Source organism: Cherax quadricarinatus, chromosome 79 (assembly GCF_038502225.1).
Source record: "Cherax quadricarinatus isolate ZL_2023a chromosome 79, ASM3850222v1, whole genome shotgun sequence".
In the NCBI taxonomy this organism is placed as follows: domain Eukaryota; kingdom Metazoa; phylum Arthropoda; class Malacostraca; order Decapoda; family Parastacidae; genus Cherax; species Cherax quadricarinatus.
The window spans coordinates 14,717,987-14,732,309 of record NC_091370.1 but is presented as its reverse complement, the minus strand read 5'-3'; the positions used below and the strand labels follow the sequence as shown (position 1 = coordinate 14,732,309).

The 14,323-nt window shown below is 42.2% G+C and overlaps 1 protein-coding gene across 2 annotated transcripts; it reads right to left on the bottom strand.

Annotated features, from left to right (window-relative positions):
• Positions 1 to 3,182: 3,182 nt before the first annotated feature.
• Positions 3,183 to 10,382, bottom strand: LOC128702684 (phosphoenolpyruvate carboxykinase, cytosolic [GTP]-like). Of its 2 annotated transcripts, none has more exons than XM_070101966.1 (3): positions 10,232 to 10,382; positions 5,655 to 5,775; positions 3,183 to 5,409 (listed from the first exon to the last, which is right to left on the bottom strand). In XM_070101966.1, the coding sequence occupies exons 1-3, from the start codon at positions 10,279 to 10,281 to the stop codon at positions 3,610 to 3,612; spliced, it is 1,971 nt and encodes a 656-aa protein (XP_069958067.1). In that variant the 5' UTR covers positions 10,282 to 10,382; the 3' UTR covers positions 3,183 to 3,609. The 2 variants fall into 2 exon arrangements, with proteins under 2 accessions (XP_069958067.1, XP_069958068.1); XM_070101967.1 differs by lacking the exon at positions 10,232 to 10,382 and adding an exon at positions 6,192 to 7,070.
• Positions 10,383 to 14,323: the final 3,941 nt, after the last annotated feature.

Sequence of the window (14,323 nt, the reverse complement as noted above, 5' to 3'; positions counted from 1 at the left end):
ACCCTGTTAAAAATTGAAGACACTATACTCCACATCATCCGGTTCAGGTCCACCTGAGCTTACACCATTAAGCCGTACTTCCTGGCGTCCGGCGAGGAAATATTGCCTAATTCTGGACAGAAAGGTTAAGGATTAAGGATTTTATTTCTTTGCATAGTTTACAATGTGTAATTACAATACTGATTTGCTAAATACAAAGAAAGCTCTGGTGGTTAACGCTCTCGCTTCACACGGCGAGGGCCTGGGTTCGATTCCCAGCCAGAGTAGAAACATTGGGCGTGTTTCTTTCCACCTGTTGTCTATGTTCCCCATCAGTAAAATGGGTACCTGGGTGTTAGTCGACTGGTGCGGGTTGCATCTTGGGACACTGACCTAATTTGCCCGACATGCGGAGCATAACAAGGGGCTTTCTATATAGTAGTATGTCATTGTTGTCAGCTAGGCCTGTATACCATGTACATGTACTTGTAGTAAATGAAGATATTATTATATTATTACCATCATGCCGGGGCATTTCGGGCAGCAAGGTGGAGACTTGCATAACCCTCCCAGAACGAGACATCTCAGACCAAACCTGAGTCGGCAACCGGATTTCTTCCAAAGGCGTACATACTTTCCCCATCGTGTACTAAATCAGCTGATGTTAGTTACCACAATATGGCGAGGACAAGCGTCCAGGGAAAAGAATAACGTATTTGTGAACGGCGCTTAGGACAGAGCGAGGCGTCCTCACATCATCTAGTGTACAAACCAGGTGCAGAAGTGTCTGACGGTCATGGCATACATTTCTCAACTGTATAACCAGTGTTGTTGCTTCTTCACCACCACGGTGAGTACACACACAATAGTTGTTGACATGTTAGCATCTTAGTGTCTTGTATGTAAATAAGACAGGGGGGGGGATTATGCCATTTTTATTGTGAAGATGTTTCCTCTATTATGTCTTATTTACGTACTGTCGGTTTACTCTGCAACGATATTACTTCTTAGTATCATGTTGTACGATTATTTTAATGCTTAGAATTAACAGAAGATTCTTCTGTTTTGATGAATTCTTAAAATACGTTCACTTATTTTATCGATTTTATTCTTTTTTTTTTTTTTTTTTTTTTTTTTTTGCAGGCTCATTTTCCTTTCCAGTCACCTGAAAATTCCTCTCCCCCCAAAGGAAACAATGTAATAATCATGCAAATTCTTACACGAGTTTAGTAAATTGGGTTATTTTATATTACTAAACACATACTTGTCATATACAGAATTTGCATAAATGTTTGACTTTTTTTTTTTGGGGGGGGGAGGTGGGGTTAACCCTTAAAGGTGGGTAAAGGACGTTGATGTTGGTAAAGGGCTCTTGATTCAAGGAATTGAAAATACTCTCCTTGAATCAAACGTCATTACCTCCCATTGCCCAGAAGCTGTATGACCCCTACAAGTGTAGCGCTTGACTGTGAATATATTAATCCCAGAGAGGGGATCATACAATCATTGACTTGCTAAATTTTGCTTTAGGCTGTAATGAAATGTTTGCTACACAGACATCTATATTCACGTCAGAACTTTACTTCTCTTCTTTCTAAATCCTTTGGGAACTTGTGGAATGCTAACCTTGGTTTATCACTTTGTCAGTTATTACATCACAACAACTAATAATGATAAGTAGAGGCGTGCACGGATGAGAAATATCTGAAAGTAGGCACAGTTAATATATTTGTGTCATTTCAGCTTCTGTCCAATATACAGAGTCACCGCCTCTCTCTGCCACCTCAAAACCTCAGTAGGCAAATAGCGCCTTGTACTTACCTGGAGGTTATTCCGGGGATCAACGCCCCCGCGGCCCGGTCCATGACCAGGCCTCCCGATGGATCAGGGCCTGATCAACTAGGCTGTTACTGCTGGCCGCACGCAGTCCAACGTACGAGCCACAGCCCGGCCGATCCGGCACTGACTTTAGGTATCTGTCCAGCTCTCTCTTGAAGGCAGCCAGGGGTTTATTGGCAATTCCCCTAATGCTTGATGGGAGGCTGTTGAACAGTTTTGGGCCCCGGACACTTATGGTGTTTTCTCTTAGTGTACCAATGGCGCCCCTACTTTTTATTGGGGGCATTTTGCATCGCCTGCCCAGTCTTTTACTTTCGTAGGGAGTGATTTCTGTGTGCAGATTTGGGACCATTCCTTCCAAGATTTTCCAAGTGTAGATTATGATGTATCTCTCCCTCCTGCGTTCCAACGAGTACAAGTCAAGTGCTTCCAAGCGTTCCCAGTAGTTAAGGTGTTTGACAGAACTTATACGTGCAGTAAAGGATCTCTGTACACTCTCTAGATCTGCGATTTCACCTGCTTTGAATGGAGATGTTAATGTACAGCAGTATTCCAGCCTACAGAGAACAAGTGATTTGAAAAGGATCATCATAGGCTTGGCATCTCTCGTTTTGAAAGTTCTCATTATCCATCCTATCATTTTCTTTGCACGTGCGATCGTGGCACTGTTGTGATCCTTGAAAGTGAGATCCTCAGACATTACTACTCCCAGGTCCCTTACATTATTTTTCCGCTCTATTGTATGGCCGGAGTCAGTAGTATACTCTGTTCTAGTTATTATCTCCTCCAGTTTTCCATACGGAGTAGTTGGAATTTGTCCTCATTGAACATCATATTGTTTACCGTTGCCCACTGGAAAACTTTGTTTATATCTTCTTGGAGGTTAACCGCGTCCTCAGCAGATGACAGCCTCATGCAGATCCTAGTATCATCCGCAAAGGATGATACGGTGCTGTGGTGTATATCTCTGTCTGTCTGATATGAGGATAAGGAATAAGATGGGGGCGAGTACTGTGCCTTGTGGAACAGAGCTCATCACTATGGCAGCCTCCGATTTAACTCTGTTGACCACTACTCTTGTGTTCGATTTGTTAGGAAGTTGAAGATCCATCTCCCCACTTTCCCAGTTATTCCTTTAGCACGTATTTTATGGGCTATTACGCCATGATCGCATTTGTCAAATGCTTTTGCAAAGTCTGTGTATATTACATCTGCATTCTGATTTTCTTCCAGTGCATCCAAGGCCATGTCATAGTGATCCAGTAGTTGTGAGAGGCAGGAGCGACCTGCCCTGGTAATTTCCTCCCCCAAAACACGTGAGTAGTACTAAATTCTGAATCTTAATAGGCCATAAATAAAACGAATTTACCATTGCTATAAAAATAGTATTTAAAATTGGTTTATTATAAACAAAAACCTTTGTCACATTAACACGAAGCCTTCATATACCCTACGTAACACCTGTGTGTGTTTAATAGCTTAAATATTTGAGTTTGTGTGTGATCACATCTTACAAACACACACAGGCCTACAAGAGAGCTGAACAAGAAGGAACGGCAAAGTAATGCAGTGAAATATGCTGGCGAGATGTATAGAAAACATAATCACAATAAATATTTGATTATGATTGCTGAAGATTGATAAACTGTTTGAAACCACATTGTGAAATTTCTTTTAATAGACTTCAGTTGTAGAATAAGAGCATTAAATCATATCCCAAAATTACCATGATCTTGTGCCTTATTCTCCACAACAGATCACAGCCATTTGCATTAGAGTCCTTACAAATATTTATATTTTTTCCACTCTTTTTTCCAACTTCTTAAGTTGTTCCCAAACATCGTTGGGAAGATCTGCACCAACTTGTTCGTCAAAGTACCTGGCAATATCGCGGACTTCTTGTTCCCAAAACTCCTTTGGAACACTGAACAGCTCGTCCATATCAACGTCCTCCTTCAGGCCGGACAAATTGATTGAGGATGTCTTTGGCAGGAGTCCTATTGCGCTCTCTTCGGCCACATCTTCACCGTCAACTCTCCTCAGGATCCAGTCTAAGACACGCACGTTTTCCCCAAAACCTGGCCACAAGAATCGCCCTTTTTCATTCTTGCGGAACCAGTTTACATGGAAGATCTTGGGAAGAGGCTTCTCAGTGCGGGTCTCCATGCTTAGCCAATGCTGCAGGTAGTGACCAAAGTTGTAGCCGAAAAATGGTCTCATGGCGAAAGGGTCGTGCATGATCACCTTACCCTTGTGTTCCGCTGCTGCTGTTGCCTCAGACCGCATGGCCGCTCCCACCATCACACCGTGCTTCCAGTCGTACGACTCGTATACCAGAGGTACTCCTTGAGGACGTCTTCCGCCGAAGAGGATTGCGGAGATAGGTACGCCCTTAGGATCTTCCCAGAAAGGATCAATTATGGGACATTGGCTTGCAGGGGTGCAAAATCTAGAGTTAGGGTGAGCCGCTGGTTTACCAGATTCTTTACTCCAATTAGTGTCTCCCAGCCATGATGTGATAGTCACATCATTGGCGATCTCTTTCTCCATTCCTTCCCAGAACACTCCTCCATCACTAGTCTTAGCAACGTTGGTGAAAATTGTGTTTGACAGAACAGTCTTCATGGCCACAGGATTGGTTTGCATGGAGGTTCCTGGAGCTACGCCGAAGAATCCGTTCTCGGGGTTGATCGCATGCAGCACCCCATCCTCATCAAACTTCATCCAGGCAATGTCATCTCCAACGCACTCCACTTTGTAGCCGGGCAGCGAGGGTGTCATCATGGCCAAGTTGGTTTTGCCACATGCAGAGGGAAAAGCTGCAGCAATGTACCTCTTAACACCCTGAGGGTTGGTGATGCCCAGGATAAGCATGTGTTCCGCCAGCCAACCCTCACGTCTGGCAATAGTGGAACCAATACGCAGAGCAAAACACTTCTTTCCCAGCAATGAGTTGCCTCCATAACCTGACCCGAAGGAAATAATTTCGTTAGTGTCAGGCACGTGAGTGACGATGGTTCGTCCCGGGTCACAAGGCCAGTTGTTGACCAGAGGTTTCTTGAGGGGCAGCGGGCAGCCAACAGAGTGAAGGCACCTGACGAAATCATCTTCTCCCAGAGTTTCCAACACCTTACCACCCATCCGTGTCATGGTTCGCATAGAGGCCACAACATAGGGAGAATCTGTCACCTGCACCCCAATCTTGGAAAGTGGAGAACCCACAGGGCCCATAGAGTAGGGCACCACGTACATGGTCCTACCCTCCATGCAGCCGGGGAAACGCTCCTGGACAGAGTTTTGCAGGTCCTCTGGAGACATCCAGTTGCCTAAGAGGCCCTTCAGGCCCACCTTCGGAGTGGGGATGGTCTCACTTCGCTCTTTAGTGACTATAAATGTTTTGCTCTCCACACGAGCTACATCTCCGGGGTCAGTGCGGGCCAACCAACAGTTCTTGTACTTGGGGAGATGTTCAATCATGCCAGCCTGCTGCATCACGTTCATAAGATGTTTAATCTCTCGTTCACTGCCATCACAGATGTGCACATTTGTTGGGTGACATAGACAAGCGCTCTCTTCCACGAAATTCCGCACCTGTTGATAGACGACAGTATTTGACTATTATTTTTTAGATAATTGTTTCCTTATACGTAGTTACGCCGAGTCATTCATATAATTCGAGATAATAGCTTCAAGGTTATTGTATTTCCCAGCATGTATTATAAAAGATCTATTAATTGATGAAGTTTGCAATAAGATCTATTAATTGATGAAGTTTACACCGGTATTATCACCAACTTCATAATTTAAAAAAAAAAATGCTTTGTAGAGAAACAAACCTTAGGCTGGAGATTAGAGAGTTTGCCATAGACAACAGGCAAACTTCGACTCTGAGTGTCGATGTTTTTCTTGATTGTCTCAGTGGCGAGCCTGGACGCCTCTCTCACCACATATCTCACTCTGGGGGGTAAAGACGTTCTTAGCAACTTTAAGGCACTTCAACATTTAGCTTTCAATCCTTGTAAATACATAAAACTTGGCTGTGAAAAAATATTGACACAGAAACCATTCGATAATAAGATATGCATATTTTTAGTTTCAAACATCTGTCATACGAAAAAAATAATAACGATAACAGTTTCAGTATCAATCTTGATTAATTAAATCAATAAACATATAGTTGTTGTGTCAGCTCAGAAAAATAAATAATTATTCGAAACTCAGATGCTGTGCTGAAACCTACACGGGTGCAGCGCTTTTGTAATAATAATAATAATAATAATAATAATAATAATAATAATAATAATAATAATAATAATAATAATTAATAATAATAATACAAAACGCGTTGCAAAGTTGCGACGGCTTAAAGTTACCTGAGACAGAGTAGGCTGCGGGAGCGCACCGCGAAAATCATGTTGAAAATTAAACAAATCCGACTACACTGAAGTTACACGATCACTTGTACACCGCTGATTCTTCCCCTGAAGTCTCCGCTGTTCACAGTAATACACTAATAATTTCAGAGCATAAACAGATTGGAGCGGTTTTTTTTTTTATTAATAAAATAAATCCATCACACGATTATTCCTGCGATGCTCTGAATCCGCTACGTGATCTCTGTTACTGATGCGTTGCAGTCTAGTCTGCGATCCCTCCTAGTGATGCGTTGCAGTCAACATCGCTAGGTAGACTGAGATCACCAGTGTCACTCCCACATGTACACCACAGATGAGGGTCAAGTTGCAGCCTCCACTAATGCGCACCTTTAGTCCAGCACCATCTAGATATAAACTGGTACTTTTTCAATATCCTGTTTATATCAGTGTACACAGCTGACATAAACACTCAACTTTTGAGATTTTGTCAATACGGGCACGAAGGCTAATAATGTTCTCTGTGGCATCCTCGATACTCGCTTATTAACCCATTCGTTAGGTCATCATTGATACTCTTATTATCCCACTCGTTACTAAATGTAAATCGAATGTTTTTTCCTCCGATTAATTCTTGCGATCAAGCGAAGCAAAGTGTGTGGTGTGGAGAAAAGGGTTGCCCTGAATGCCAGGCGCTGGCAGTGGCAGGCTAGCAGTGAGAGAGGTACTTGTGAATAATGGGGCGTCACCAGCAGCTGATCATACTAACCAGGTCCACTAAGGGGTCTAAAGGACACAGATCACGGACACTAGTGCACAGTTCACAGAGTGATGTGCTGATACGTGCTATCAGTTTAAGCTCTGAGCTCCACATAGAAAATTTACACACAATATACCTTCTTCAGTGCCTCAACCAAACACACGAGCGTTTGCACACGTACACCTGAATCCTCAAACACACACACTTTACTGGTTAAGACCAGTCGGGACATGACCGACAGGACCCAGGTTTAATTCTTAGGTGAGGTGAGACATGTGGGCAAGTCTCCTTAAACCTGTTGACCCTATTCACCTAGCAATAAATTGGTACTTGATTGTGAGTCGTATCCTGGGGAAAATGTTAAAATTCAAACAATAATGTAACAAACTATTACTACTACTAATAATAATAATAGTCATTGATTTGCGCCTTTCGCGAAGACATCTTAAAACGAGAGGTCTCTTAAAAGGCCAAGCCATTCTTGTCTACCTACCTACCTACCTTGAGGTAGTTGTGAGTTATTGGACGATATCTTATCCGTTCCTGATTATTATGGATATCAAATCAAGCTGGGATAGGGAAATGAATCGAGATGGAGGATTTGGGGAGGGGAGGGGAAATGCCTGGATGAGGGAGAAAGTGGGGGGGGTGAATGGGGAGCAACGGCCTCTCCATTGCCATAGTTACACGTAGGATTATTTTTTAGTTGCTACATTAATCACTTCATAGTATCTGTTCTGTGTCCCGCATGAAATGGGTAAATTTAATTTGTTGTGTTTGTGGTATAATTAAAGAAAGGCCTTATAAAGGTGTAAGGGAGATGTAAAGGTGTAGGGGAGGTGGGTTGGTGGTTGGTAGGGGCACGTTTGCAGGGAGGGGCAGATGATGCTGGAGAGTGGACGTTTGAAGGGCGCGCAGGAGGGGGGATGGTCGGGTTCATGAAGGTTACCCAGTGTGGTGTTACGTCATATATGATTAGCCCCACACACACACACACACTAACAAACTAACTAAAGCTCATGAATCAGGGAGAGTGTGGACCTAGTAGTGACTAGTAGAGAAGCTGGGCCAGAAGCTGTAATGCAACCCCTGCAACCACAAATACGTAAGTACACACGGGGCCAGGAACACTGTTTCAACCCCAGAAACTACATACAGATGACTGCGCGCTCACACACACACACACCTAGCCAAGCACGTAAAGAAACTAGAGAAAGTGCAAAGGTTTGCAACAAGACTAGTCCCAGAGCTAAGAGGTATGTCCTACGAGGAGAGGTTAAGGGAAATCAACCTGACGACACTGGAGGACAGGAGAGATAGGGGGGACATGATAACGACATACAAAATACTGAGAGGAATTGACAAGGTGGACAAAGACAGGATGTTCCAGAGATGGGACACAGCAACAAGGGGACACAGTTGGAAGTTGAAGACACAGATGAATCACAGGGATGTTAGGAAATATTTCTTCAGCCACAGAGTAGTCACGAAGTGGAATAGTTTGGGAAGCGATGTAGTGGAGGCAGGATCCATACACAGCTTTAAGCAGAGGTATGATAAAGCTCAAGGTTCAGGGAGAGTGACCTAGTAGCGACCAGTGAAGAGGCGGGGCCAGGAGCTTGGACTCGACCCCTGCAACCTCAACTAGGTGAGTACAACTAGGTGAGTACACACAGTGATTGTCAGGGAAGAGATGTTAGTATGAGAAAGTATAAGAAGTAGGGTTCCGCAAGGATCGGTATTAGGACCAGTACAGTTTGTGATATATGTGAATGGCGTACTGAAAGAGATGGATGTATATCCTTATTTGCAGATGATGCAAAATTAATGAGTATAAAACCCGATAATGACAAGGATAGGCTACAGATGAACCTGGATAAGCTACAAGATTGGTCATACAAGTAGCTACTTGAATTCAACCCATCCCCCAACAAATGCAAGTTTCTGAAAACTGGGGAAGGGAAAAGAAGACCGAAAACTGAGTATAGGCTCTGGGATTATTATAATCCTAAAGAAACGCTGAACTCAATAGGGTCAAACAAGTGGTGCTGGATCATAGAATAGCAAGGATGGAGAGGATAACAGAGGTAGAGTCAGAAAGGGCCGTGAGGAGTACTAAAGGAAGTATTATCAAAAATTGAGTAAGCGGTTGCAGTCAAAGTGTCAAAGAGTGGCGACGACGTTGGAAGAAAATTCTGCGTTCTCGCTGATAGACAGGACAGTCCAATAGAATATGATAAATTGTAATTGGAACCTGACAGTTCTCAAAGAGTGGAACAGAGCGCCTCTCCACAAGATATCTATGAGTAAGATGGGTGTGCCCGATGCGAAGACAAAAGAACATTGGTTTGATAGATTGTAATTTGTTATGAGTCATACCGGATCATCGTTGTTGCAAACGGTTGCAAATGTGGTTAGAGATTAAGTCAAAATAGTCTGATAATGGAATACCTTGATATGAAACTGGGAGGTCATATACTGCAGACCGCTCAGCAGAATCTGTCTGCTTATTTCCCTGAATATCAACATGACCAGGGACCCAACAGAAAACAATTTCTTTGTTTTAGCTAGAAATGTGGCACAAAGTTGTATATGAAGAACGAGGGGATGGAGCGAATCATTTTTTTAACAGCTTGCAAAGCACTAAAGGAATCTGAGACAATTACAAACGTTGAGGTAGCCATAGATGCAATACGGATAATTGCAACGAGAATTGCATAAATTCATGGGCTCTGGGAACAGTGGCTTCAAATTTACGCTCAGAGAACAAGTACGATGGGTATGTGGTCCGCTAACCCACATACCCATCACAGCCTGGTTGATCTGGCATAAGAATTCTGAAATTTACCTAAGCTGAGGTTTATTAGCAAATATATTTTATTTATTATTACATTCATGTGGAGCGCTAAATTCGTAGGGGTCATGCAATACTTAGGGAAATGGGAGACAATTGAGTAATCAGCTCTTCACTGACATTGAGGAACCTCCCCTGTTCTAATGACGGATTTTGCATATACCTTGAGACTTTATTTTCTTACGGAACTCAAGTGAGATCCCTTGATGCCGGTGATGGGCTCTTAAATCCAAGGAATTAGACTTGACCTCTCCTTCCCTGGATCGTACCTGATTGCCTTCCATTCTCCCAAGGCTCTGTATTACCCCTACAGGTTAGCGCTAGCTACGAATATAATAACTTACTGCCTTGCGGAGTAAAGCTTACTAGAAGGGTAAAACAAGATTGGGAACCCCTAACGCGACAGAATTTTTGGTTTAAACCCACCTCGTTTTTTCACTGACATTCTTGGCAGTGTTATTACTGGAGAGGACCATGATGCCTAAAGATGATGACGTGATTATTGGAGTGTGAGAAACACTGAGCTATGACCATAGCTGGTCGAATGAAGTCTAGTGTGTCTGGCCATATCGTCGACTGCTTATATTGGTCATGTGTGTCAAGTGCGCACCGCCCTTTTCCCCTTCCTGACGTCATGTGATCCTGGACTAAATTCAGAGCTCAAGGGATCTTCCCAGACCACTGATAGTGACAAAGTGTTTTTACAACGTGTACCTTGTACGTTGATCAGTGCGTCGTTATACCGTAAAGCAGAACTACGGTAGAGATTAGAGTTAGAGCAAAGTGTGATCATATCCTGATAAGATCTAGAAGCAAAGGTGAAGATTGAGTGATTGAGTAGAAGATATAGTTTTTTTTGTTATATGCTATTTACCTATGGCCTGTTACGAAAGTTTTCCTACTCGCGGTTCTGTCTGGAGCCAGGCCTTCCTGCTGATTGCACGGTTAACCAGCCTGTTACTTTTGGTGGCCCGCCGGCCCACTATCCATCACAGTTTGATTGGTCTGGCATTGCGAATTTGCAGGAATTTATCCCACATGGAAAGTACATACAGGTAATAGTAAGTCAAACGATAAGTTTCCTTTTCAGTTTGTGATTAAATATAACATACCATAGTGATAAGCTGCACCTTACACCAGAAATATTCAGTAAGAACATTTACGTTTATCATGGATTTTTTTTTTTACATAATATAGTGATATAAAACAAAATATATAATTTTATTCGGTTGTAAGTGTATTCGATAATTTCTCGTCAGTGTCATAAGAATTTCAGTTGATCATGTCATTGGACATTTCGTGCAATGATAAGCATCAGTTCACGACGTTTAGCAGACACCTTGAGTAAACCGAAGTCATCCGCACTGTCGCTTGATCTTCAGATAGTTCCTGACTATGGAACTGAACTTCTCCAGGCCGAGGGACTGACAACCTCAAATTCTACGACTTTAAGGGTGATGGACTGATTACATCGTCTTCACATCTCTACTGTTCCTGCCTACTTTCTGTATTCGACTGAAGAAGCCTACTGTGTAGGCGAAACGTTTCGGAATAAAGTTGTCTAACTGTTGCATATGTGTCTTACCTAACAACCTGTCGGTATTGTATACCATTTTGATGTTCATCAAACCGAAGTCAGTTCAGAACTTTACAAAATGCACATTCTCGCATTGAAAAAACTAGACCTCTGTGGGAATAAAATTGTGTCGTTTCTCTTCAAGGAATGTGTTGTGATGTTGGTGCACGACTCTTGATCCAAAGATTGAAGCTGCCCTTTTCCTAGCATCCAAACTGATTTCCTCCGATTTCCCAGACGCTGTTTGACCTCAAGTTTAGCGCCTTACCACGGAAATAACACTAACACTATCTCCTCTGAGGTTTCACTGCTTAGCTTAGATAATTCCATTTTAACATTTACAACGTTAAAATTAAACTTAAAGGCAATTTAACACATTTATGTATAGAGAAATGGTAAGGTATAAAGGTAGGCTAGTATATTTTGTGGATCTTGAAAGCTATCACGGCTAACTTCATGGGAACGAAATTGTATAGGAACGAGAATGGGTTTAATTTCAAAAGGATTAGTGTACTTCTTAAGACTTCCTCAAGGTATTAAGGATTGCTTTTTTTTTTTAAGCAGTTGTGGCTCAGCTAGAGGGAGCAACCTGCGTCACCTGATTCTGGCAAGCAAAGAAATCCTTTTAAATAATCTTGAGATCACTGAAGAAGGTGGAAAACGTCATTACAGATATATTAGCATTAGTATAACCCGGAAATATTATAATAACGAAATACAATAGCATAGTTAATATTGTTGATATTCGCTCAGCAAACTTTAGTCGAGTGTACGTATATGGGACCGGAAAATTCCCGAAAATATTACTGATTTTTTGGGGCTGTGGTGCATATTTCACGGCGTAACCTACCGTTTTATAGTTATGCAAACTGCAAATACCAACAGTGACTGATCAAACCGTCAGTGAGGAGGCCTAGTCAAAGACTGGGCCTCTGGGCTTGTGATCCCTGGATCAAAGATACAATCCAAATAATTTCCTTTTAATATTATCAGCATTCCCCACAAAAATATATGATATGCTTGAATTACGTAATGATAAGGATTGGAATAATGCAACAACCAACATTATCAATGATAACGCTAATGGTGGCTCCAAGCTATCATTAATTAAATCAAAGGTATGCAGTACGGCGGACATGATGAATAAGGCAGATGTGCAACACCTGGACGGCTTTACTGGAGAGACGTTTCGCCTGCAGATGACGATTTTTCAGTCTAAAATGGGCAGGATGACGAACACTTATAGTGGAGCCAGTGGAAGATGTGGAGAGTTGCAGCAAAACAAGTTTGGCTTAGATAATGTACTACTGCCTTTATGATAGTATATTTAAACAGAATTTGCCCTATTGCAGGCCCGGGGCCTGGAGGCAAAAAACTGTCGCTTCACACGGTGATGTCCGGGTTCGATTCCCAGCGAGGGTTAAAACGTTGGAGGTGTTTCCTTACACCGGTTGTCTATGTTCACACATCATTTAGACTATGCTGTTCTCGTTTAGACTATGCTGCTCAGTTCTGGTCACCGTATTACAGAATGGATATAAATGCTCTGGAAAACGTACAGAGGAGGATGACAAAGATAATCCCATGTATCAGAAATCTTCCCTATGAGGATAGACTGAGGGCCCTGAATCTGCACTCTTTAGAAAGGCGTAGAATTAGGGAGGATATGATCGAGGTGTATAAATGGAAAACAGGAATAAATAAAGGGGATGTAAATAGCGTACTGAAAATTTCCAGCCAAGACAGGACTCGCAGCAATGTTTTCAAGTTGGAAAAATTCAGATTCAGGAAGGATATAGGAAAGCACTGGTTTGGTAATAGAGTTGTGGATGAGTGGAACAAACTCCCGAGTACAGTTATTCAGGCTAAAACGTTGTGTAGTTTTAAAAATAGGTTAGGTAAATACATGAGTGGGTGTGTGTACGAATGGTATATAATACCGACAAGATGAGATTAAGACATGTGCAACAACTGGGTATCTTTATTGTAGACGTTTCGCCATCCAGTGGCTTTATCAATACAAATTCTAGGACATAACTTGAAGACAGTAGAACTATGTACAGAAGATGAGGTAATCAGTCCCTCAACCTAGGAGTAGGTGCGAAGAGCACCATAGTCGACTATGGTGTTGAGTGTTGTATACACAGTAATATCTTTATCAGTAATCGCTTAAAAGTGGATGGGACCCTGGAACATATATATATATATATATATATATATATATATATATATATATATATATATATATATATATATATATATATATATATATATATATATATATATATATATATATATATATATATATATATATAATTTGAAATAACGTAACATTTATTTTGCATAATTCCAGTATTTACTTTACGAAATGTATGCATGAGGGCCTCTAATATGTGAGGGCCTTAGTGCAGTTGCCTCGTGTTGCCCTCAAATGTTGCTCCACCCGAGAGCGGTAGAGAGGATTCACTACCTCGTTTTTCTGCTGGCGGTTTGCTTCTCGTGCACACAAGGATATTCCTGTTTTCCCTGGGGAGTTGAAATCTTGTTATTATGGCCGAGGGATACTGTTCCCTCATATCCCGGATGAGTCAGTTGACAGAAGGGTGATCCAACACTAGCTCACCATTACCCCGTTTCCCAGCCACTACACCTGATACCAACCACTACCCCTGATACCATCCACTATCTGCACAGTGCACACTAAAGGAATCAACCCGACTCTCGGGGAACTTGTGGTACGTCAGAGGTGCCAAGTCGTCTGTGATGCTGAGCTACTCTGGATTACCTCACGCTAGCGTTAGTTATGCCTGCGAGCCATGAAAAACACACATTCTCTCTCTCTCTCTCTCTCTCTCTCTCTCTCTCTCTCTCTCTCTCTCTCTCTCTCTCTCTCTCTCTCTCTCTCTCTCTCTCTCTCTTTACACAGGGTTTGACAAGGTTAA